This window comes from Ambystoma mexicanum, chromosome 6q, assembly GCF_040938575.1.
Source record: "Ambystoma mexicanum isolate Mex_15411 chromosome 6q, UKY_AmexF1_1, whole genome shotgun sequence".
Classification (NCBI taxonomy): domain Eukaryota; kingdom Metazoa; phylum Chordata; class Amphibia; order Caudata; family Ambystomatidae; genus Ambystoma; species Ambystoma mexicanum.
The window spans coordinates 1341318943-1341343304 of NC_090937.1; the positions used below are offsets into that span (position 1 = coordinate 1341318943).

At 45.0% G+C, this 24362-nt stretch overlaps 1 protein-coding gene across 1 annotated transcript; it reads left to right on the plus strand.

Annotated features, from left to right (window-relative positions):
- Positions 1 to 1936: 1936 nt before the first annotated feature.
- DRD5 (dopamine receptor D5) lies at positions 1937 to 5564 on the plus strand. The gene has a single exon (XM_069631958.1). It carries the CDS (start codon positions 2713 to 2715, stop codon positions 4135 to 4137), a length of 1425 nt encoding a protein of 474 aa, XP_069488059.1. The 5' UTR covers positions 1937 to 2712; the 3' UTR covers positions 4138 to 5564.
- Positions 5565 to 24362: the final 18798 nt, after the last annotated feature.

The following is a 24362-nucleotide window of genomic DNA, read 5'->3' on the forward strand; positions in this document are numbered from 1 at the left end:
GATACTGAAGGCTGGAGCTGGAAGAAGGTTGACATGGTGCATATGAAAGAGTGTCAGGGGGTTCCTGTCACCTTTGTAAACCTCTGCAGCCAGGCCCCATGAGGCTCTGTTTGAATTAAACTCTGATTGGTATGTGGTGCTGGCACCAGCAGGAGAGCGAAAGAAAAGGACAAGGTGCAACCATGGAGCCTTTGTTAGTTAATTAGGCTGACCATGGCAGGTGGCTGGTTTTGCCATCCCCCTTCTGAGATGACATGGTGTTATCCTGGCTGTCATACTCCAACTAAATATGACAGGGAGGACTGCGCCTGTAGGCTGAGTCCACCCAGAGTACACAGGGCTATGTGTATGTTGTGCGGTGAGCATAGGAAAATGAGTGCGTTTTAGCCCCACACATTTTTTGGAGTTTGATCTACCGTCATTCAATTTCATTTAAAATGTCAAAGTGGCCAAGGTGAGTGCACACCCACCGTGTGAAGGGGCGAATTCCTCACACTCACACATCTTCAGCCGGATCTGTCTTTGGTACAGCTCTACCTGCACCACCTCTTAAAACTGTTTTGTTCAGTTTAGCAAAAATATGCAAGACAAATGATGATACAAATTGTACCACTTCTCTGCGCCCAGGCTCTAGCGCTTTTATCCACAGTCCCGTCTTCTCGTGCGTGTGACGCAGTTATGTCATCCCGCTGTGTATGCCTGTATTTTATGTAGGGCAGGTAGTAACGACTCATCTATAAATAAAAGGGATGCTGGAGGCGTTTCTCCCTGATTCTTCCTCGCTCTCATCTAAGGGTCCGCCTTCTCGTCTACACTTGTCCGCTTATTCCATCGCTGGCATTTTACCCTCACCCAGAGCATTATCTTGTTACAATACTTTTGTTTGTACTCTTCCCGTCGAAATGTAGTCCCTCGCTTCCTTTTCTTGACACTGACACCTAGACAACTGTCATTGTCACAGCCGGCCCCCCACTCCCTTCAGTTCAGTCCCCCATCGTTGCCATTGTACTTTGCCAGTGAGTCATCCATCTTGTTCATTGTACCTCGCCGCATTTCCCGCGTTCTCTGCTTCGTGTGTCCTTGCATTCCTTCTCTCGTGAGCTCATCTGCCCTGGTACCACCCGCCCGCCCTCTCCTCCTCGATTCACTTCTCCCTTGGCAATTGCTATTTGTGCATCTCTCCGCCCCCCCAGCACCCCCCATACACACGTGCCTAATTATAGCACCAACTTGACCACTGTCAAACCGATCTGCTCTTTGTCAGGCCGGATCCCGTCCCAACTCTCCCTGCTAACCACACCGCGCCGCCTCTTTCCTTTGCATCACGCCCCTTCTGTAACCGCCAGTCCCTTAATACATAATAGGAAAAGCGATTAGTAGTTGTTAGCCTCGAGCCAAGAGGCTATGCATTTGGATAGCAGAACTCAATGGGGACCGGACCATCACACCCATCACTTCTTTCCAAAGGCACTGGGAATCGAATAGCTGCCGGTCGCCAGTGCCGAAGGTGTGTGTTGGGGGGAGGGCCATGGAGTGACATGGACACGTGTAGTCGTATTTGCGGAATGGAGGGCGGTCTCGCGTACGCTACAAGTTACAGCTCACGTTTCTCCGCACTTCTAGTACCCGCTGCACCTTTAAAATTGCTTGGGGGAAATCTCGCTCCCACTCTCAAAATTCAACGCGGTGAACCGGTGGAGCCCGGCGAGCATCGTTTAGAGACGTCGCCCCGTTATTTAGTTTAAATGGCACTGCCTAGCACTGTGGCAGAGGGCGGGCAGAGGAAAACTGGCGAGCATGTCCGTGTAGTCCATATCCACACACTGGCCGCACTGTGCCCAAGGCCGGCGGGAAATGGCCGGGTGAAGGCTGCCATATACAATTGCAAAGGCGCGCGACATGTTATCATTTTTCCAGGAAAGGTCACGGGCCACACTTTGCACGTCGTCGGGATGTGTGGGGGTCGGTGGTCAGCATTTACACGCGTATGTGACTCTGACAACATTTGCAAGGTTCATTATGTGGCGAAGTGGAAAGAGTCTCCCGTGCCCTCACCCCATTGAAGTCCCTCGCGGGACGGTGCCTGTACCCAGCGTCTTTATAATGCTCTCCGGCCAGCAGCGCTCGGCTCGACAGCGCACTCTACTCCTGTAAATGCCCTCCGTTTCTTGCCCAGGGCGCACCTTCCGTCCAGCCGACGAGGCCACGCTAAGAGAGACGCGCACAGAGACCTGGGATTTACAACCACGGTTTCATCGGATTCATTCACGATCTGCGCACACGGCAGGCGAGGCGAGCAGCCCCCGCACCCGCCCCCACGGCTCCCTCGGCGACGAATAGCCAAACCGCTGTACAAACGTGTGTGAGGAGGATCCACAACTCGCAGCAGCCAGCCAAGGGTCTGCCTTCGCGTAAGACAGAGAGACCGGGGCGCCTCCACGCGCCTAAACTAACACAACTGCTCGGCACGGCCACCACCGGAATGCCACTGCCGCTTTCCTGAGACCGGGGTGGAGGTGCGCACCTGCTACTACAGGGGCAGCACTCGCGGGGAGACGGGCACTTCTCAGCATGTGTACAAGGACTCGAGGCTGCACTGGGACCCTGACTCCCGCCCGCCCCGGCACAGCCCCCACTGCTGGGGACGGCGGTGGAAGTGCGGGGCCCTCTCTGTACATCTAATCCCCGCCAGGGGCCCCCTTCACCCCGTGCATGTGTTGCCTGCAACAGAGCTCGGCCCGATGGGGCAGCCCGCTGGGCGCATGGGTGCACTCCATGCCCATCTGGCACAACTGGAGCAGCTGGCATCCCGCGGGCACGCCCCTGCGGGAGGAGATGCTGAACCGCAGCCTGTCGGGCCGGCAGGCACAGCGGGACCCGGCGCTGGCGCAGGCTGTGACTGGCACCCTCCTCTCGCTGCTCATCATCTGGACCCTCTTCGGGAATGTCCTGGTGTGCGCAGCAGTCATGCGCTTCAGACACCTGCGGAGCAAGGTCACCAATATCTTCATCGTGTCGTTGGCCGTGTCCGACCTGCTGGTGGCGCTGCTGGTCATGCCCTGGAAGGCAGTGGCCGAAGTGGCGGGCCACTGGCCCTTCGGAGCCTTCTGTGACATCTGGGTGGCCTTTGACATCATGTGCTCCACGGCCTCCATCCTAAACCTGTGCATGATCAGCGTGGACCGATACTGGGCCATCTCCAACCCCTTCCGCTACGAGCGCAAGATGACCCTCCGGGTGGCTCTGGTGATGATCTGCGCCGCTTGGACACTCTCTGTTCTAATCTCCTTCATACCCGTTCAGCTGGACTGGCACCGCAGCCGGGTCGAGGGCCCCCGTCCAAACCACACCAGCGAGGCCTGCGACTCCAGCCTCAACCGCACCTATGCCATCTCTTCTTCCCTCATCAGCTTCTACATCCCAGTGGCCATCATGATTGTCACCTACACGCGCATCTACCGCATCGCGCAGACGCAGATCCGGCGCATCTCCACGTTGGAACGCGCCGCTGAGCATGCGCAGAGTTGCCGCCAGCGCGTGCGCCTGGACTGCCAGAGGCACAAGGTCCTGCGCCACTCCATCCGCAAGGAGACCAAGGTCCTCAAGACGCTGTCGGTCATCATGGGCGTCTTCGTCTGCTGCTGGCTGCCATTCTTCGTGCTGAACTGCATGGTGCCCTTCTGCGACCGGAACCTGGCTTCTCGGGCTAGGCCCAGTCCGGCCTGTGTCAGCGAGACCACCTTTGATATATTTGTGTGGTTCGGCTGGGCCAACTCATCCCTCAACCCCATCATCTATGCCTTCAACGCCGACTTCCGCAAGGTCTTCTCCAGCCTGCTGGGCTGCGGCCGCCTCTGCACCGGGACCCCGGTGGAGACGGTCAACATCAGCAACGAGCTCATATCCTACAACCAGGACACGGTCTTCCACCGGGAGGTGGTCGCCGCCTGTGTGAACATGATCCCCAACGCCGTGGACTGCGCAGACGAGGACGCCTTCGACCGCATGTCCCAGATCTCGCCCACCTCTCCCAACCACGACCTGGACCCCACCACCGATTCCATGTGCGAGATGGACTGCGAGGGGGACATTTCCTTGGAGAAGATCACTCCGTTCACGCCCAACGGTTTACATTAAATTACACTGGGACACGTGTACAGACCATCTCAAGGTACATACAGTGTGTACCCCCTCTCAGGTGTACCACTGCATGTCCGAGTTCTGACCAATCAAATCCGGTCATCTTGGCCTGACCACAGACGTGATCTGCGAGTGGGTACTGAGGGGACATTTCCCCAGGCAAGACACGAATTGACCCTCGCTAGTTTGCCTTAAACTGGACCAAGCTTACTGTACGTGCGTTAGGAGCAACCAAGTGGACCTACGTCATGTGCGCAATTACTGACCACATGACTACCCCACCTCAACGTACCATGACTCGGCCAATGACCTAATGTGTGAGGTGAACTATGAAGGGGACATCTCTGGAGATGGACACCCTTCACACCCAACGGTTTATATTAAACCAAGGCAGGGATCATCAGTACCAACACTGTCCGCATGGCGTGTGACATCTCCCGCCAATGTTGACTTTTTCACACACTAGCCTGCTGCAGTCTGGGGCTAGAGTGTGTGTTTCTTTTAGTTCCCCTTTTTAAGTATGGTTGTGCAAGAGTCGATGCGCAGAGCGGGTGGAGGGGGGGGGGGGTGGCTCTGAAGATGCCCCAGGCCACATTGTGCTCCCCCAGTACTCACTTTGCCGTACTAGGACTATATGTTTCATTGGGCTTTTTCAGTTTTCACATGCATTCATATGCATGGACCTACACGTTCGGTTGGCTGCAAAGCCAGCGCTGGCTGGAGTGTCAGCAGTCACCCGGCAGCCGTGTTTCGTCATACTGTTAGACCCGCAGCCCGGCTTACCCGTAGGGTTTGAGTACGCGACGATAACACTCGAATGATGCGTTACACACACAATATTCGCGGTGAGAATATATGCCAACAGGCTTATTCCATTCGGAAAATGCTAGTCCAGACCGTTTTTTTCTTTGCATTCCGGAAGCTATAGTCATGGATTTCCGCATTATAAATCCAGGACCGTACATCCCGGAATGCAAAGTAAAAATAAATAAATACAAGACTGAATTTTAATCTGAATGGGGAGGAGCATGTTGGTATTTATTTGATGTGTCTGTGATATGGGCGTCAAAGTTCAGTCACGAGTGAACACTTTGCTGCTCTACATTTTCATTGTGTTTTTGTTTTTTTCTATCAAAAAGAACTCAGCAGTAACACAGTATCAATTTCTGTTCCCAATTTGCGAAAAAAAACACGTATCTACCGCCAGTGATGAATTAGACATAGGAATGTTGGACACTGAAACATGATACCGCCTGCGGATACCGGTGCAGCACCAAGGCTCAGAGCTTGTCAGTTGGCGTCTGTCTTTTTTATGCCACGGTGTGTTATTTGTGAATCGGGTTCCTGTGGGCATTGTGTTCATGGATTTAACAGGGCGTCCATTCTGACGTCACTATGTTGTAAATAAATACTGATCATCTGCCTTACTGTTGTTTTTTATCGGTTGCCATTCCTTGTACGATTGTGTCCTGCGTACATATCTGCACATGGATATCGCGTGTAGTAAAACGCACAGCGTGCCAGCGAGAGCGGTTGGCACACTAAAGAGACGTCTTTATGGGAGGGTAAAAGGGATTCTTGCCCGGCCCCCACCTTTTAGGTGGGTGGGGGGAGGGGTCCCACAAGGCTTCCGGAGCCGAAGAAGTCAGTTTCCTTTGTTCACCAAACTTTAATAGCACGTTAGGATTGTTATGGCATACTACTGAGGCTCTAAACCTATTGCCTGTCTTGTAAATTCTGCTCTAATCAATTCATCCTGTAATGCTCTCTGTGTTCACCATGGTATACTCAGTTTGTGCATTCACTACGGCTCATTTTGATTCCTATGGGGCAGCACATCAAGCTATTTGTTGTGATTGTGACAAGGGGTGTGTGATCAGATATTCTGGATCCCTTCATTCATTTAGTTCCGTGGAGGGGGCCCCCAAAGAGATCTGTACCCCGGCCCCAAAAGTGCTTAAGATGGCCCTGGCACACTTTGCATGTTTCAGTCGGAATTATGCACACTGCATAGATAAATGGAATGCGCTTCATGGTGCCTGAGAGCCAGGCGATGATGCTCTTGTTCTATCAGCTATGCACACCCCTCGCGCGCCTGTTTATTTGCACGTGGTAGAGATGGGACAAACCCTCACAAACGGTGCCTACCTTCAGCTCCCTCACCCATGCATAATTGGTTGGAACCGGAGTCGGCCTTATGGCAGGGCGGGCCAAGGGTACTTCCCGGGGTGCCATAGTCCCCCAGGGCGCCAGCTCCGGGGAGCCTTTGAAAGGCTCCCCCGAGCTGGCGTGGTTGGAAAAGTGTCATTTTGAAATTAAATGCGCTCGCGGGAGCGGGCACATTTACCAACAATAGGGTGCTGGCACCCTATTGAGATAATTACCATCCTGCTCCGGCGCGCGAGTGAGGGCAATAATCATAATAGGGTGCTGCAGCACCCTATTGTTGTTAAATGTGCCCGGCTCTGCAAGCGCATTTAATTTTAAAATGACACTTCTCCCACCACAAAAAGAAACATTTGGTGCCTCCAACGTAATCCCAATTGACCAGGGACGCAGCGGGAGGGGCGGGGGTGCCAAATTGTACTTTTTCTGCCCATGGCGCTGCTGCTAATAAGGCCGGCACTGGCCCCACTCCCACGCCGGAGCAAGGTGGTAATAATCTCAATAGGGTGCCAACACCTTATTGCTGTTAAATGATCCCGCTCCCGCGAGCTCATTTAATTTCAAAATGACACTTCTCGAACCACGCCAGCTCGGGCTCCCTCAGGCTTTGAAAGTATCCCCCGAGCTGGCGCCCTGGGGGACTACGATGCCCCGGGCAGTCGCCTGGCCCGCCCTGCCCTGAGGCCGACTCTGAGTGGGGCGATAATCATCTTAATAGCGTGCCGCAGCACCCTATTGTCCAATGCGCCGGCTCCCGCAAGCACATTTAATTTAAAAATGAAACTTCTCCCACCACAAAAAGCAACAATTGGCACCAAAGTGTTCTTTTTCTGCCCGGGGCGCTGCTGCTACTAAGGCCGGCACTGGTTGCAACAGTGCCTCTTGAAGGCACTAGAGTGATGCTGGAAATGTATAGAGAGAGGCGGGGCTAGGGTTCTAGAGGGGTTGTTTGGGGTGGGTGGGCTGCTAATTGTTGCAGCGAAATTAGAGTGAGTGGTTGGGGCCAGGTGGGTTGCCTGTCAAACCATGATTCATTCGGAACAAATGTGCGTACGAGGATACGCATTGATGGCGTGGATGCTGGTCACGGGACAAAAAAGTAGTACCTGGTAGCACATTATGGGGCATTGCCGATAACCACACCATGGTTAACATTTCAGAAATAGAGAGCTACGAAGAGGGCGCACATTCTCCATATGCAGGTAGCGTTGGCAACACTGCCAACAATACACACGGAAGTGCATTTAAAAATGTGAGACTAGTCCAATAAAACGAGACAGCAAGTATCATTTTCATATTACAGAACTTTGATTTTTTGTAGAAAAGAACACGCTACCCACTGTAAGCCCTCTGTGCCAGCATAAGGTTAGTGTAACGCTCACTGCTTGACTGACCCTAATAGCCCATAGACACACGTCCACATGAGGATCGTTTTAGTTTGGGCTATTAGGGGGGACTTATGACACCTAAAAGCCCTAACTATTGCAATAGAACACAGATAAAGGGAAATGGCATATGAGGTGAGACTCACAGCTAGGCGATGTTGTTTGGTTATTTGCCCATCCATTGACTGCCCATGGCCATGTTGATCCCTATTGCCATTCCCACTAAGTTCCTGCCCTCCCCGCACAAAACACCTCCTCATGGCAACTTTCTGCTCACTTTAATGAAGCCATACCATCAATTATGCACTCAAAGTGCCTGCTTGTCTTTTTCCAAAGCAGACTTCTGAGAGTTAATTACTTAATTGGAGCTCTAAACCCACTACACTTGTAATAAACATTTCTTAACCAGTTCTGTCTTCAGCCATTACATTTAAATGTGTCCTTCACTGAAGTCCTGTTAAAAACAAACATTGGCAAAGAAAATAGTTTTGGCTTCTGTATAAGTATTAGGCATTTGCCGGGTACTGCTATTATAGGCCCAGGTACTGGCACCAGTTTGCACGTGCTACCATCAATGGCCAGTTAACACCACTACAGCAGTGCCTACATAAGTGCCCAGACGGTTGCCTTTGCCAATGCTTGTTAAGAGTTGATGTGACTGCAGTCAGTGCAAGCCAATTTGTGAAACCTGCCACCCACCCCTGACTAAACCTCCACCCCGTTCTAGAATGAACCTTTTACATTTCATACAAACTTAAAAACTTTTCATACAAACTTGATATCAGATTCCATTCATTATTTAGAAAAGAAAAATAAAGACTGCAACATTCAATCTTTCAATTTTCAATTTTCAGAGCCCTGAAAAACATTACAACTAGAAACAACAGACGTCACAGATCCATATAAGCAGCTATTCCATACAGTGTCTAAACTAAAACCATCCAGACCAGCCACTTTTCGCAAATATATTTAAATGCATGCCCGGTAAATTAGGACAATACAATAAAAGGTGTTTCAGGGTTTCCTCTGACTCATTCATGTGACAAAATATACAACCTAATATCAGGTTCTCTGACAAACCATACTTTCTTAAAATGTCTTTTGTGTGTATACAATTCCACCTGAATCTCAAAAAGGATTGATGCACATCTCTATGAGGATAAATTGTGAGGAAAGGGGCCACTATGCCTCTTCTCTTATAATCCCCGTCGCAAGTGTGACAATGCTGTGTATTCATGAAGTCCCTCCAGGGTCTCTATCCAATCCAAATCATACAAGTTTCTCTTCACCTTGTAGGGGTTACTGTTCAAGTCTAAAAGGTCACAGCCACATCTGTTTAATAGGACAGCACAATACTGAACCAGTTCAGTCAGTATTTGTGATCCACTTTCCATAGTATTTCTCTTTAGATCCTCAAAAAGTAAATCCTTCAATGTTAATTGAATTTTAAGGTATAGGGTTAAATACCTCCATTGATACCGTGCTTCCATTGCCATAATACCAAGTTCATATCTTATTACTTTATGTGGGACGGAGTTCAGTACACAAAGGACTCTCTGCCACATCTGGGCCTCTAGAAAAGACAAACGATCTAGTAATGCCAGATCATACATTTCAATCCCATGTAACAGTTCTGGAACACATTTTCTTCATAATATATAATCGTAGGCAGAATGGAGAATCTCCCAAATCTGGAGTCCACGCTACACAATTGATTGGTCAGCTTATTTGTTTTCCCAAGAAGCCAAGGCCATATCAATTTGTTGTCTTTATTTGTTGTAATAAGGAAGCCCAGATATAGAAGAGAATTAGGCATATCAACCAGCCCCGTGCCCAAATGCCATGTATACTTTTTCCTTTTCCTACAAGGAGCCATGAGAATCACCTTGGTTTTAGAGGGATTAATAGCTAACAAATGAATTTTTGCGACATTCTGAAAAGCCTTGAGATGCTGCAATCCCTTGGGGTTCTTTCAAATATCAGATAGTCCTCAGCATATGCAAGCCAAAGTGGATGCAGATTATGAAGTTTCAGAGTTATGAAGGCCTTGGGCTAAAGGTACTCATCAATATCCGCCTTGTATAGGTTAAACAGGCAGGATGCAAAAACGCACCCCTGTCTGACTCCCCTAAATGTTGGTATTGGCCCTGACAATAAGCTATGCTGGTTTAGAGAAACTTCGGTAGTGGAGTGCTCATAAAGGCCACACACATCAACCTCAACAGACCCAGTGGAATATCCCACCCTTGCAGTTTCTTCCACAGAAGATTCCTATCCATTGCATCAAATTCTACTAAAAGGTCCACTGAGGCACAGTAGATTTCATTAGCACCTGACTGCCATGTTTGTTTCTGAAGGCATTTCATCACCAGGCTGTTCAACACTGTCCCCATTTATTTCTAAATCCTACCTGCCTCATAGGTATTCTAGAATTGATGAAAAAGCCTTACCGTCTGCGTCAATGATGGCAGTTGGACAGTAATTAATTACATGGGTCAGATCGTGAACCTCGTTTATAGATCGGAATTACACGAGCCTGTCCCAATGTCAAAGGAATTTTACCACTTAGTAAAACATGTGTAATCATACTAGACAGCACTAACAACTAAATGAACGGGTCAGACTTAAAAAGTAGGTTGAACATTCTGTAAGGCCAGGAGCCCTTGCACAGTTAATAGGTTTAATTACCTCCAGTACTGTCTCATTAGTTACATCCATATCAGGAAACTTCCTACCAGATTTAATGGCTGGCAGGATATGCTTCCTGGCGTCTTGGGGCTGTTTGAACAAAGCTTCAAAATTCAATACCCATGCCTCCTCTGACACGCCATTGACTAGACTTCCTATCTTCCACTCCTCAGTGTCATTAATTAGTGACCAGAATGCCTTAGAACTCTTATCAATTATAGCAGCCAGCATATTTTCCCCGTCCAGTTGTTCTCTTTTTGCAGAGGCCCCCCATAACCAATTTTTATAGTGCTGATGTACAATTCGACATTGATCACCTGTATCAGAAGTATTCAAATACCTATTCTGACAAGTAGTCCTAAACTGATATCTCTCATTACCTTTTGCTGTTTGACTACTTCTACATTGTATGTATGTAAATATTTTTTTACCTGCTCCAAAAAACATTTTCAGATTTTCATCAATGATCTGCCCTATAAATCCCTCAAAATTATCCACCTTAATATACCCTCTTAGTCTTTCATTAGGTGTGACAGCCATGCAAGTGTTTACAGATTGGACCACACGATCAGTTAAATGCTTATTCCAGACAATGTGATTACCCTTACGATTTGAAGTCATTAGAGTTCTCGCTACTACTATTTTGGGAGTTATATATCCCCCAAATCAAAACATGCTGTCAGGAGTGAATGAATACTGTAATGAGTTTGTGTGATTTCAAAGCTAAGACATCTGCCATAAAGCCAGCTCCCAGCAAATACATAGTCCAGTGTAGAACTGGTATTACCATTCGACCACATCAGCTGGGGGTGGACATCAGTTTCAACAATCCCATTTATAATAGTTAACCCCAATCCGTCCAACACCTCAGCCATTCCTTTCCATTGACAGACTAAGCTCCCTGATTCTGAGAGGATCCAAGTTATTTGGCCACACTTTGCCTTGTATACAATCAGAAGTTAGATCTCCCGCTACCAATATATATCCCCTCAGATATTTGGAAATCCAGAGATCAATATAAGAAATTAATCTTGGTATAGTGTCTATTAGGCAGGCCAAACCCAGATTGCAATAGATATTAACAATCAAAATATTTATACACAATATCATTCCAATAAGCACATGGGTGGCCTTATCTCAAACGAAAGATCAATGTCTGATACCACCTTTAACTTGGGATCTATTTTTGTCAATGTGAAGTAGGGGCGGAAACAAGGTAAGTTGATTACGGGTTTATTGGTATATTATTATTATTTTAGTAGTATACATATATAGCTTATACAATATTAAGTAGCTAAGGTAAAAGGGGACATGCATGATGTGCGTGCTTCTTCTCTCTCTCTTCCAACCGTCGTCCCTCACCGCTTTCTCTTCGCCCGCTCTCATTCATTGACTCGCGCATCTCGTGGTACACAGCGTCCCTTGACACATGAGACACTACACATCCCCTTTCCTTAATGACAATATAATTTATATTATGTGTTCACATAGTCCATCAAGTGTCTTGGCGGTCTGTAGTTCCTTCCAACTCTTGACTTCCTCCTGGATGTCTCCAAACGCATATCTGCACTGTTTGCCAAGGAATAGGATTTCACAGAAGTATGACTGAGACTACCTCTGGATATGTCACCATCATTGCTAAGTTCTCTCAGTCCATCACCACTACCATTGCTTCTCCTCACCGTATTTCTTGTCACATTGCATTCACCACTTTCCACATGCTCTTCTCCTAACACCACCACTCTCTCATTGTTCCATACTCTTCCATCATTGGTTTTCACTGCATGACTATACACCACTACTACTTTCACAGGTCTGGACCAGTGACAACCATTCTCTCTTAAGGGAACCGGAACTTTAACTCGAACCAAACAACCCACAAGTGGTTCTTTCCGTTTCCTGAAACATCTGTTATCATGTTGTCTCTTATTGTAGATTTTCATTTGTTTGATGCTCTTCTCCACACCATCTAAATCTACTGCTTTACCAGCCACAGAATACATCCACCCTGGGAATAATTTAAGATTAGCCTTCCTCCCCCTGCTTAATTCACACAGAGAAACTCCTGTGGTGCTGTGTGGTGTGAATCTGTGGGCCAATACAGTTTCTCTCACTACAGTTTTCCATTCTTTCCCATTGGGCTAGGCCCATTTAATAGAATCCTGTATTATACAATTGTATCTCTCAACAATGCCATTAGATTGTGGGTGATATAACGCACAGCATTTGTGGACTATAGATCTCTCACTCAGATACCTTTCCATTGTCTTAGACTTGAACTGCAAGCCATTATCTTCCAGCACTTCTTCTGGGTAGCCCTCATGTTCACACAACTCTTCGAAATAATCAATAACTTTCTGGGTAGTGACTTGAGGCATGAAAGCAACTTCCACCCACCTTGTCAACATATCTATAACTACTAAACAGAAAGTGGAACAACCCTCACTCCAAATAGGACCCAACACATCAATAGCAATGTTCTTCCAAGGTGCCTCTGGTATGTCTCTTAATAGAATTGGGTAGCTCGCTCCCACACACACTTTATAACTCTTTGAACAAAGGATACTGCTTCTGATTTTCTCTTCCACCTGTCGGTCACATCCAGGCCACCAGTAAGTATTTCTTATTCTTCGTTTCGTTTTTACAATGCCTTGATGGCCTTCATGGCCAAGTTGAATTATTTTCTCTCTGAGACCATCTGGAGGTATTAATGTGTCTCCTCTCATCAAACACCCACTTTGTATGCACAGTTCATCTCTAATGTTCCAGAATGTACCAACTCCAGCTTCATTCATATTTCTTTTATTCCATTTTGCCTCTTCCACATTTCTCATCACTTCTTTCAGTTCAGCACTGCATTTTTACTTACTTCCTCATCCCATTCCTGTCTAGTTAGTGTTTGATCCGACAATTCACAAATTATTTCTTGTTCTTGATCACCATCATCAACATCACTGTAATTAGTTAAATGTGACAAACAGTCTGCTGTATGGTTCTTAGAACCAGGAATGTGGATGATACTGAAAGTGAATTCCTGAAGCCTGGATACCCATCTTCTAATCCTTCTGGAGATCTTATCCAAGCCTTTTGTGCTAAATACTTCCAACAGTGGTTTGTGGTCTGTGTGGATTTCAAACCTTACACCCCACACAAAACTCCTGAATTTCTCCATTGCCCACTTTATTGCTAATGCCTCTTTCTCTATGGTCGCATAATTCTTCTCTGCACCTTTGAGCAGTCTTGAAGCGAATGCTATCACAAACTCTCTTCCATCATGATATTGTGTCAGGGATGCTTCTAGTCTTACATCGCTAGCATCAGTTGTAATAATAGTCTTTCTTCCTCTCACATAATTCTGACGAGCTGGTGCCTCATCAAGTGCCTCTTTGATAAACCAGAATTCATTTTCGCACTCCTCATCCCATGTAAATTTCTTGCTTACTTTCAATAGGGCCCTCAATTCAACTGTGTGATCAGAGAAATGTTCAATGAACTTTGCATAGTATTCCGCCATGCCTAAGAAGGCCTTGAGTTGTTCTTTATTTGCTGGTGTAATCATGAGTCTAATCGAGACTGCCAATCCTTTTTTTTGTTGTAATTCCTTCACCCGAAATTACATGTCCTAAATACTCAATTTCTTTTCTATTGATTTTAGATTTTTCTTTGCTGAGTACCATACCAGCTTGATGTCATTTTCTCAGTACTTTACTCAGTCTTTTATTATGTTCTCCTTCATCTTTGGCATGTACCAAAACATCATCCTGGAAAAATACAACTCCTTCTTCTCTTTCCAGAATCCTGTACATGACTTTCTGAAAGACAGATGCTGTGGAAATCAGACTGAATGGCATCCTCATGTACTGATAAAGGCCTTCTGGAGTTATAAAAGCTGTTAGGTGTTTGGAATCTTCATGTAATTTTACCTGATGGTAAGCAGCTGTAAGATCCAAAGTGAAAAATATTCTTGCTGGACCTAGTGTCGATATAAGTTCTTGAATATTTGGCAATGGATGCCTCTCCGGGATTATGCATTTATTTAATTCTCTCATATCTATGCACAATCTCACCTTCCCAGAGCTTTTCCTGACCACTACCATAGGTGACACCCATTTAGCCGCATCTATCCTCTCAATTATACCTTGGTCCTCTAACTTCTTTAATTCTTGTTTGACTTCATCTCTGAGCGCTAAAGGTACATTGCGCAACTTTTGAGCAACAGGTCTAGAACCTGATTTGAGTAAGATTCGATGAGAAAAACCTTTAAAACATCCTATAGTGTTCTCTTTGAAGATCTCATCTTTAATCTTCTGCATGTGATCATTTCCTGTTGTTTCCACTTGAAATACAGTGTCACTCGCATTAGGATCTAATTGAACCTTCAATAGCTTTTGGTGAGTCCAGCTACGTAGTGCGTTTCCTTCATTCTTTGATACATAGATGCGACCTACTGCCTCTCTATCTTTGAACTTGATGGTAGCCATGAACCACCCAATGAGCTCAATCCTGGCTCCTCCATATGCCTTTGGTCTAACATCTACCTCACATACATACTCTTGCCCACAGCTCTTCCATACTTCCTCTATCTGGCTCCTGAATTTACCATCATGACGATAGGATGACCATTCACTGTTATCTTTGTTCGTGGGCTGTCAATTTGTACACCTTCATCAGATACCATAAATACGCATTCTTCTTCTTCATCATTATCACCAATCCAATTCATATTTGGGTCATCACACTGATTGCTTCTACAGCATTTGGCCAGATGTCCTCTTCCATTGCATCTTCTGCAAATTATCTTTAACGCAGGACATGTGTTACTGCTCGCCCAGTGCGATGGACTTCCACACCAGTAACATGTTCTCTGCCTAGTCCGTCCTCTTCCTCTCTGGACACCCCGTCCTCTGTATTTATGTTCAAAGTCAGGTGTCGCCATCCTACATGACTCGTACCGACTTCCGTCCTTGTCAGACTCATGCTTCTCGTCTGCTCTTATTTTCGTATCTCTTTGATGAACCGTACTCGCTCTGGGCAACATTTTCTTGTTAGTGCCTCTAATTGCTCCTATGATTTCATCCTGATCGGACTGTACAGCACTGACCAGAGATTTAATCGACACCTCCTTCATTCTATTCTCCAAAGTCTGCACACATGTTTTGGTGTGTTCAACTTCTTTGGCTAGTCTTAGCACAACACCCAGTGGAGGGTCATCTTCTGACCACAGTTTCTCTCTAACTTTTCCACTCCTGCTTTCTAACATAAATTGGTCTCTGATCCTTTCTTCCAGTTGCTGATGAAACTTACAGGTACGTGCCAACTTCCTTAGGGCTGTACCGTACTGTTCAACATTTTCGCCTTGTTCTTGAATTCTTTTTCCAAACTTGTACTTTTCTAAAATAGTACTGACTTTCTTCTCATAATGTTTGTTGAGTTCTTTGACGGCTTTCTCATATTCATTCATGTCCCCACCTTCCTCTTCCAGGAGATCTGGCAGATCTTCATATTTTTCTTGTCCTGCCGGCAGTGCTCCAGATACGATTTTGAGGTGGAAGTATTTTACTCCCTAGTTTTAAACTTTGAGAGTAAATGTGATTTTAAGAGAGTAAAAATGATTTTTCTCCTTTGCAAGAGAGTAAATTGTATGTGACATCCAGGCGACGTGTGCAAAAACTGTATGGAAATCATTACTATGTGGCAGCTTTCTGCATCATAGCCGGTCAGATAGCACAGTGAGTAGAGCGCTTGCTTTGAGGGCCAAACTCAGCCTTTTATCCTTCCAAGGTTGATAAATGAGCACCACACACTGTGGGTAATAATAAGCAGCGCTAAATTGCCTGAGGGTTTGTAGTGCTTTATAAATGCAAATTATTATTATTAATGTGACAGAATACATCTTTCATTATTTCTCTAAGGCCTGGCTATTAGATCTCTCCTGTATATGTTTAAATGTTGAAAACACAAAAACCTAGCCATTTACATAGTAAAGCAAACATGAATTGTATTGTGTGTTTTGAGGTTTGATAGCAAAATTGTCTTTTGATATTTAAGGAAAGTCCTCATTTCCTGGAGCTATTATTACCCAATGGTATGCCAATGTTATTATCAAACCGTGCAGAGAGGCAAGGACTCCATGCTAAATTCTAAATCTAATCTCATGATCAAATGGTTATTTATATAGTGCTTTTGGCAAAGCACTATATATAGAAGATATTTCTCACAAATATCACCAAACCAAGATCAGAACTCCTTTATCAACCTCAAAAGGATGAAAGGCAGAGTTGGCCTTGCCGGGATTTGAACCTACAAACCTGCAGATCACGCACACATTGCAGCAACGAGTTAATCATCGGCTGAGCTATCTCACTGGCTAACATCCTTCAGAGATCGGTTAACTGAGTATCGACTGAGGTATAATAATCATAGTACCTAGATGTTGGATGAACCATGTAGTTAAATATGTATCTGGATTATCACAGGGAAAGGTTTTGCTGAGTTTCTATTTCAATTACCAATATAACTTTCATTTGTTTGTTTTTTAACAGCGCTTGCTGGAGAGTCATGTTCTGTATGTTTTAATTGTAGTCTTGAATATTTGAGAGGCTAGAACACCTGTGATTGGTGTAATGACAATTACTCATGCTTGAGCAAAGACTCTGCTGCCATTGACCATTTATAGTAATGTACCCCATTGACTGCAAGGCTGAATGGATGTAAACTAGACTGTACATAGTCATCATTTTACACACTGTTTTTATAATTAGAGTGTAAATTAAATTATAAGTGTAAAAAGTATCTGCCTCTGCATGATTATGCACACAACACAGGAACTCTGAAAAATACAATTGTGCAATACTGGTTTGCTTTCACTGGAAAAAAGTATAATTTGTTAAAAAATATAAATTCTCAATTGCAACTTAGTTTTCCATCTTATTAATTATACAATCCTAAAATGCTAGGAAAATAAATATGCACAGTGCAGCAGAAGCTGTATGGAAATAAACCATTCCTTTTATCACAGTGTGCAGTTTTTTTAAAAGGCTTCAGAGAAATACATTGTTTCAGAGACTTTTATCCATGGCTTGCAATTACAACCATATAGTTAAAAATCAAAAGAAGAGTTCTGGCTTGTGTCAAGTAACCTGACCTTTGCACTGCCCTCTGCTCTAAACTTGTGTGTAAATGTACACAGGAAAATAATAAAATGTTGTATTTACAAGATTTTCATGCGTAAAAAGGCCTTTTACGCACCTTATCTGGAGGCCTGCCTGCCGGTCCTAGGCAATGTAATAGTAAGGATTTCTTCCTTTCAGCACTGTAATTAGTCCCACAGACCACATTTGCATAATGCTCAAAGGACTTCAGCCACCTCTTCCAAGGCAGTGTCGGTTCTCCAACTTCTGGTAGAAACATTTGGGGAGCAGGAACACCATGCAATGCCATGTTTCTAGTCTTATTGACTGTTTCTGCTGTGCAGTGGTTTGTAGCTGTGCTTTACTTAACCTTGCAGATCACTGCCTTTGTATACGTGAGACTGGTAGGAACACTCCTTATTATTTTGTTCTTTTTTTATATACAATTTTATGTTGATGTAGTGATAAATACTGGGAGGAGGATGAGGCTTGGGAGTAATGATGATTCCCAGTACAATTTGCATGTACTGAGACGAGGGCGAGCAGAGTGAAGAGTGATGATTGCCCTTGGATACTGCTTTCAAGAAAGCTCAACACGCTGTTTACCTCACTGTACTTTGCCGGGCCTTGTACACAGTGGACCCAGAACACGTGGGCGGCCCTCTCCAATGTTATTCCCAGAGACTGACGCGTTTTGTCCTCTTTTTCTGTTTATTAATTTTCCCTTTTTTTTCGCAACGATCACATGCATATCTTACAAGCCGGGTAGTTAACCAATCAAGGCGATGTGCCGTTGGGAACAGAGATGTCAACTCCACCTGTAAGCTGTCCTCTGCCAATCTCCTTTAATATCAAAAGAGGACAAACCCACCGACGTAGCGCAGAGCTGCAACTTGCTTTTCGCGAATGAGCGCAGGTTGAACTAACGGCAGCCGCTCCTCCCCACTTGCCGGCCGGAGATCCTTCTCAACGGCTGTGTGATTATCTGCAGTCCTCGTCGCCATTTAAGTAGGGGCGGAAACAAGGTAAGTTGATTACGGGTTTATTGGTATATTATTATTATTTTAGTAGTATACATATATAGCTTATACAATATTAAGTAGCTAAGGTAAAAGGGGACATGAATGATGTGCTTGCTTCTTCTTTTCTTTCTCTTCCAACCGTCGTCCCTCGCCGCGTTCTCTTCACCCGCTCTCCTTCCTGCCTCGTGCGTCTCGTGGTACACACCGTCCCTTGACACACGAGACACTACACAATGTCAATTACCCACCATAAAGGCAGTATAGTTCTTGTCTTTTAGCAGCTTGAAAGGACACATCATAGCCATCAGAGGCAGGACAAGTTAAGAGCCAAGATTCTTGAATTGCACTCCCTCTTAGGACCAAACATAATTCAACATTGTTTAACAATTATATATGACCTAAGGGTATTAAATGAGGTAATTATAGTACATCTTGTATTTAGGCGAGAGCTCAAATAATCTTGATTGCAACCGATCTAGCTCGAAGACCCCCACAAAAGCCATAACCAATCTCTAGATTCTTCTGAAGAAAGATTTTTTTAAAAAAAAATGCATAATTGGGTCACACATCCTTTTGCCTGCCCTCACCCCGCAGAACAGAGTGTATGTTCCATCGAATAGTGGTGGAATCATTTTCCCCTACCCCCTGTAACATCTGTTCAAAATACGGCATGTTTTTGAATCCCAACTTACAAATATTGTCTTGCTCCTTCAGAATAATATCAAATAACAGCCTTGAATTTAGGTACAACACAGCGCTATCCAATATACCCCTTTATGGGAAAAATATTCTATCCAAGTCCTTGGTGTTAACTTTCACCAAAGCGGGTACCTCACTTAATAAAGTTGGAATGTCAGACCGATTCAATGTTATGGAACGTTTATCTGGCACGACACTTTCAAATAAAATTCTCAACAAGGTTGTTACAGGAGTTTCCTTAGACCGTTGCCATTGAAGATACAAGGGGTAGTTTAGTCATTTTGGTCCCCTTGGAAGTCTTATTGGTCGTCCCCTTTCATGAATATCCCTGTTTAATGACAAAGGTGAGTCTTCCAAGACCGAATTCTGGCTTCCATTCCTCATGGTCAAGGCATCCTTTGCATACAAGGGGTGTTGTAAACCATAGTGACCTTCTTCTCAGGAGCCCCAATTTACTGACTTTGGACCCATATGTGATACTGATCTAGTTCCTGTCATACAAGCATGTTGAGGGATTCCTGACATGTTGTTCTTAACCGTGGTCACTTCCATTGCTGCAGCGATTTGAGGCTGGGATTGCTGGGGTATAACATCCAAGGAGACCACAGTGTAGCTAGCCGCCCTCCTTCCATTTCCCTATGAGGCAGGAGCGCTATTGTTCACATTTGAAAGTGCCCCACTTTTTTGCATCAATCCTTTTTGATTTTTCCATCTCAAATTGCAGCCAGTTGGTTTGGGGAGTTCAGTTTATTGGGCTGTTGCAATTCACCCAGTCAAATACAATCCTCAGTTTCCTGAATATTCTCTTTCTGTTTCACAGTGTGTGATTCTACTGTGCTTAGAGAAAATGAATTTAGTACCGCAGTAGTCATAACTGTAGTACCTAATAATGTTGCTGGTCTGTAGGCACCAGGGATACTTTTTTCCCTATAATGAGTGTTGGACTCTGATTCCAACGGTCCTTCTCTTGTACAATTTTTCCTTCATGTTTATCATGAATTACTTCCACATCCATTTTACTTAATTGTTCTAAATCCCCTCTTGTTAGATTATGTTTTAGTTTATTAGTGAGGAATACATCCTTTTCAGCCAAATGTAGGTTGTTGTGATCATACTTAAATAGTAGTGACTCCAACATCACCGAATTAGCTTTTGTTTCCCTCTGGATGTTTTCATAGAGCGATACTAAGATGCAAAGCAGTTGGTTAATTTCTGTGAACAATTTGTCACTCCTCACATGACTGTTGAAAGACGTCTAGGTGGTAGAAGTGTTTGGCAGGCAGGTGGAAATGATGAGAACAATTCATATCCTGATTGCAAGTCACTGTTTGGGGTTGGGACGTTAGATGATAGCGTCAAATCAGGAGGCGTGTCATCCATAATCAAGTCAATGGAGGAATTTTCTGCTTCTCCCACCGTCAATTGTTCAGCCCGAGAATAGGAGTCTATTTCCTTTTCAAATTGAGGAAATTAGCATTTTTGTGCTTTTTCAGAAAGATTCCCCTTACTAGCTATTTTATCAGGAAACTCATTGTTAAGGCGGTGAAAAAAAGAGGCCATTAAGATCCTCCTCTTGTTTTTATTGTCTATTTCTCTCAAATTGACTTCATTTAGGTCATCAATTGATCCAGGCTGTTGTTCAGTCTTCTGACAAATATCCCCTTCATTAGGTGAAGGAGGGAGAGGTAAATTTGTAGCAGTCAGCATTTTGGGGTACGTCATAGGTTGAGATAAAGTTGATTCAGACCAGACGCCACTTCTAAGATCATGCATGTTGTAAATTTGATACTGCTCTAAAAAGAGGAGAACGACAAGTGCCGGCTCAATTTAAATACAATTCCTCAGTCCAAAATGCTTTTATTTTTCCTTCAGTAGAACATTATGAGAAAAGGGCTTCTAAGGCCCAAGGTCCGCAGTCACCCCTTATTCAGTAATCCTAGCAACAAGTATGCAAGATAGTTGTGGAAAGTCTGCTAAGTATATACAACACTGCATTAGTGCAACCACAAAGTTTCACCAGCGTTTTTTACAAGCCTTTATTATATTGTACTTACCACTTAAAGCTCACCATTTATCCCGTGACAGAGTGGCTAAATATATTCAAAACCTAATTCCTTTCTGCCCCAAAGGAGGTCTGGCGTTAACAACCATTGGAGACCGCTGGAGACTGCCAAACTGCTACAAACTCTACTCCAGACTCCACGAACACTCTGCGTTGTGGTGATGTTTTTAAATACTTGCTCCTCACCAATATAAACGAAGGAAACACTGCAGGAGCACAGCAACTGCCAGACTGCTCCAAACTCTGCTCCAGAGACTGTGCGAATGCTCCGCGTTGTGGTAATGTTTTTAAGCACTTGTTCCTCCCCAATAGAAATGAAGGAAACACTGCAGGAGCACAGCAACTGCCAGACTGCACCAAACTCTGCTCCAGAATCCGCAAATGCTCCTCATTGCGTTGATGTGTTTAAGCACAACACTGCAGGAGCATAGCGACTGCCAGACTGCTCGAAACTCTGCTCCAGACTCCTGTGTTGGCATTGCAAAGTCACTTTGCACAGTGCAAAAAATGACCTGAATCAGGCCCAACAAGTCTTGCTCAGTACATCAAGAGGCAGTTATCACCTTTTATGTTTATGTTTAGATTAGGAAACCATCTTTCTGACCTGTGACCCAATCGCATACCGGCAAACCTTCATTGTGTGTTTTCAGAATCGAAAATGCGTCTTCATACTACAGCATGCAGACATATAAAGCATTAACACTCTCGAAAGTTAATCAGACAAGTGGAATTGAGCACCAGAGAACCTACTTGCGAACAATCAACCATCATTAATTTGCAGCTGTTATAAACCCTTTACAAGAGTAAGGGAATGAGTGTACTGATTTGTTAGTGGTGTAGGGAGTATGAACGTCGATGTGTGTGCTCCTCATAGAGTGATGGCAGTTTGCCAGCATGTGAGTGAGTGTTAGAGTGATTGTGAAAGTGATGGTATCTGTGAAGGAGTGTGCCATTGAGTGAATGAGGGAGAGAGACAATTAGTGAGTATGCCAATTAGATGTTCAGTGAGTGATGAAGGTGTCAGTATTTGAGTGACCATATCATTCAGTGTGGCAGCGAGGATGTCTGTGAAAGTGAGCTGGGGAGGGTGTCAGTTATTGAGGGGGTAAGCGACTGAAAAGGAGAACGTCACTAAACAGGTGAAGGGCCCGAGCCTGGGCATTTGAATGGGGGTTGGTGAGGGTATAGGCATGGTGTCAAGTGAGGGTGTGAGTGAATGAGCGGGAAAGTGTTAGTGAGTGAGGGCATGTGTGTCTGAGGGGAGTGCAGTGTGTGAGGGCATGAGAGTCTGAACAGTGGATGGTGTCAGCGAGTGGCATACGATATTGGATCAATTGTGAAGAAGTTTTGCCAGTCAGTTGATCCTATCAGTTTCTGATACTTTTTCAAGTTTCTGCACTCTATGCTAAAACCATCTGTTGTAAACTCGTAAGATAGGGAATTTTAATTCCATGAGAAAAGTATCCAATGAACTGTTAAACAAAATCCTTCTTTTGTCATTTCAGTCTTCTCAACTCAACCCAGTGTTTTTTGCTGATGGGTTAGGAGCACCTTTTATTAAGATTGCCACTCACGCTGCAGATGAGCCAGCCCCCCCCTCTTTTTTCAAACTTCCTTCTCATGTATTCTGAGTCAACGAGCAAATAAAAAAAAATAATATCAGAAGGAAAGTGACGTTCTACATTGGGAACGTCGACTAAAGATGCACTGAAAAGTTTCCATTCTACATATCAGTCAAACATCAATGCAACCCCAGCCAGTAGCGAATCATCCTACACAGCTTTTCCACATATGTCATCAGTGTTTAAATCAATGTTCTCAGTCGCAGTTTTATTTATCAGTGCAGGAATGATCTCACATTGATGATTCGATGTGAGAAGATAACGTTATTGGAAAAATTGATTCCTTGTGCTAGAGCTCTAGCGCTTTGACTTCATAAGTAGGAATAGTGAGGTGGGGTAGTTGGGGACTGTGATGCAGTAGAGTGAGATTGAGGTATTGGGGGGTTGTGATGAAGAAGAGTGAGGTGGTGTAGTTGGAGACTGTGACAAGAAAGATTGAGGTGGAGTTAGTGGGGGACTGAAAAAGAAGAGTGAGGTTGAGTTAGTGGGGAATGTGATGTGGAAGGGTGCGGGGGTAGTTGGAGCCTGTGATGAGGAAGAGTGAGCTGGATTTAGTGCAGGCCTGTGATGAAGAAGAGTGAGGTGAGAGACTGTGACAAAGAAAATTGAGATAGGGTAAATGGGGGTTGTGACGAGAAAGAGTATGATAGAGTTAGTGGGGCACTGTGATGAGGAAGAGTGAGGAGGAGTTAGTAGAGGACTGTCAGGAGGAAGATTGGTATCGAGTTAGCAGCAGACTGTGATGAACAAGATTGAGTTGGAGTTAGTGGGTTACTCTGACGTAGAAAAGTGAGGTGGATTTAGCGTGAGACTGTAATGAAAAATAGTGAGGTGGGGTAGTTGGGGACTGTGTCCAGTAAGAGTGAGGTGGAGTTAATGGGGGTCTTTGATGAAGAAGAAAGGTGGAATTATTCTGGTCTTTGACAAGGAAGAGTGAGTTGCTGGTAGTGGGGAACTATCAGGAGGAAGGGTGCATTGGTGGTAGCAGTGGGCAACTGAAAATAGAATAGTGCTGTGTGTGGCAGTTGTGGACTGTGACGGGGAAGAGTGAGTTAATGGTACTGGACGACTGTGACATGAAAGAGTGGGTTGGTGGCAGTGGGGGACTGTGACGAGGAAGACTTAGGTGGTGGTTGTGGGGGACTGTGTTGATGAAGAATTATGTGGTGGTAGGGTATGGCTGTGAACCAGAAGAGTGAATTGAGGTTGTTGGGAACTGTGACAAGGAAAAGTGCGATGGTGGCTGAAGAGGACTGTGACGAGCAAGAGTGAGATGAAGTTAGTCGGGGACTGTGAGGAAGAAGAATAAGGTGGAGTTAATGGGGCATTATGAAGAGGAAGAGTGAAGTAAAGTTGTTTGGGAGCTGAGATAAAGAAGAATGGGGGAGTTTGTGTGGCACTGTGACAAGGAAGAGTGAGGTGTAGCGGTGAAGTTAGTGGGGGTCTGT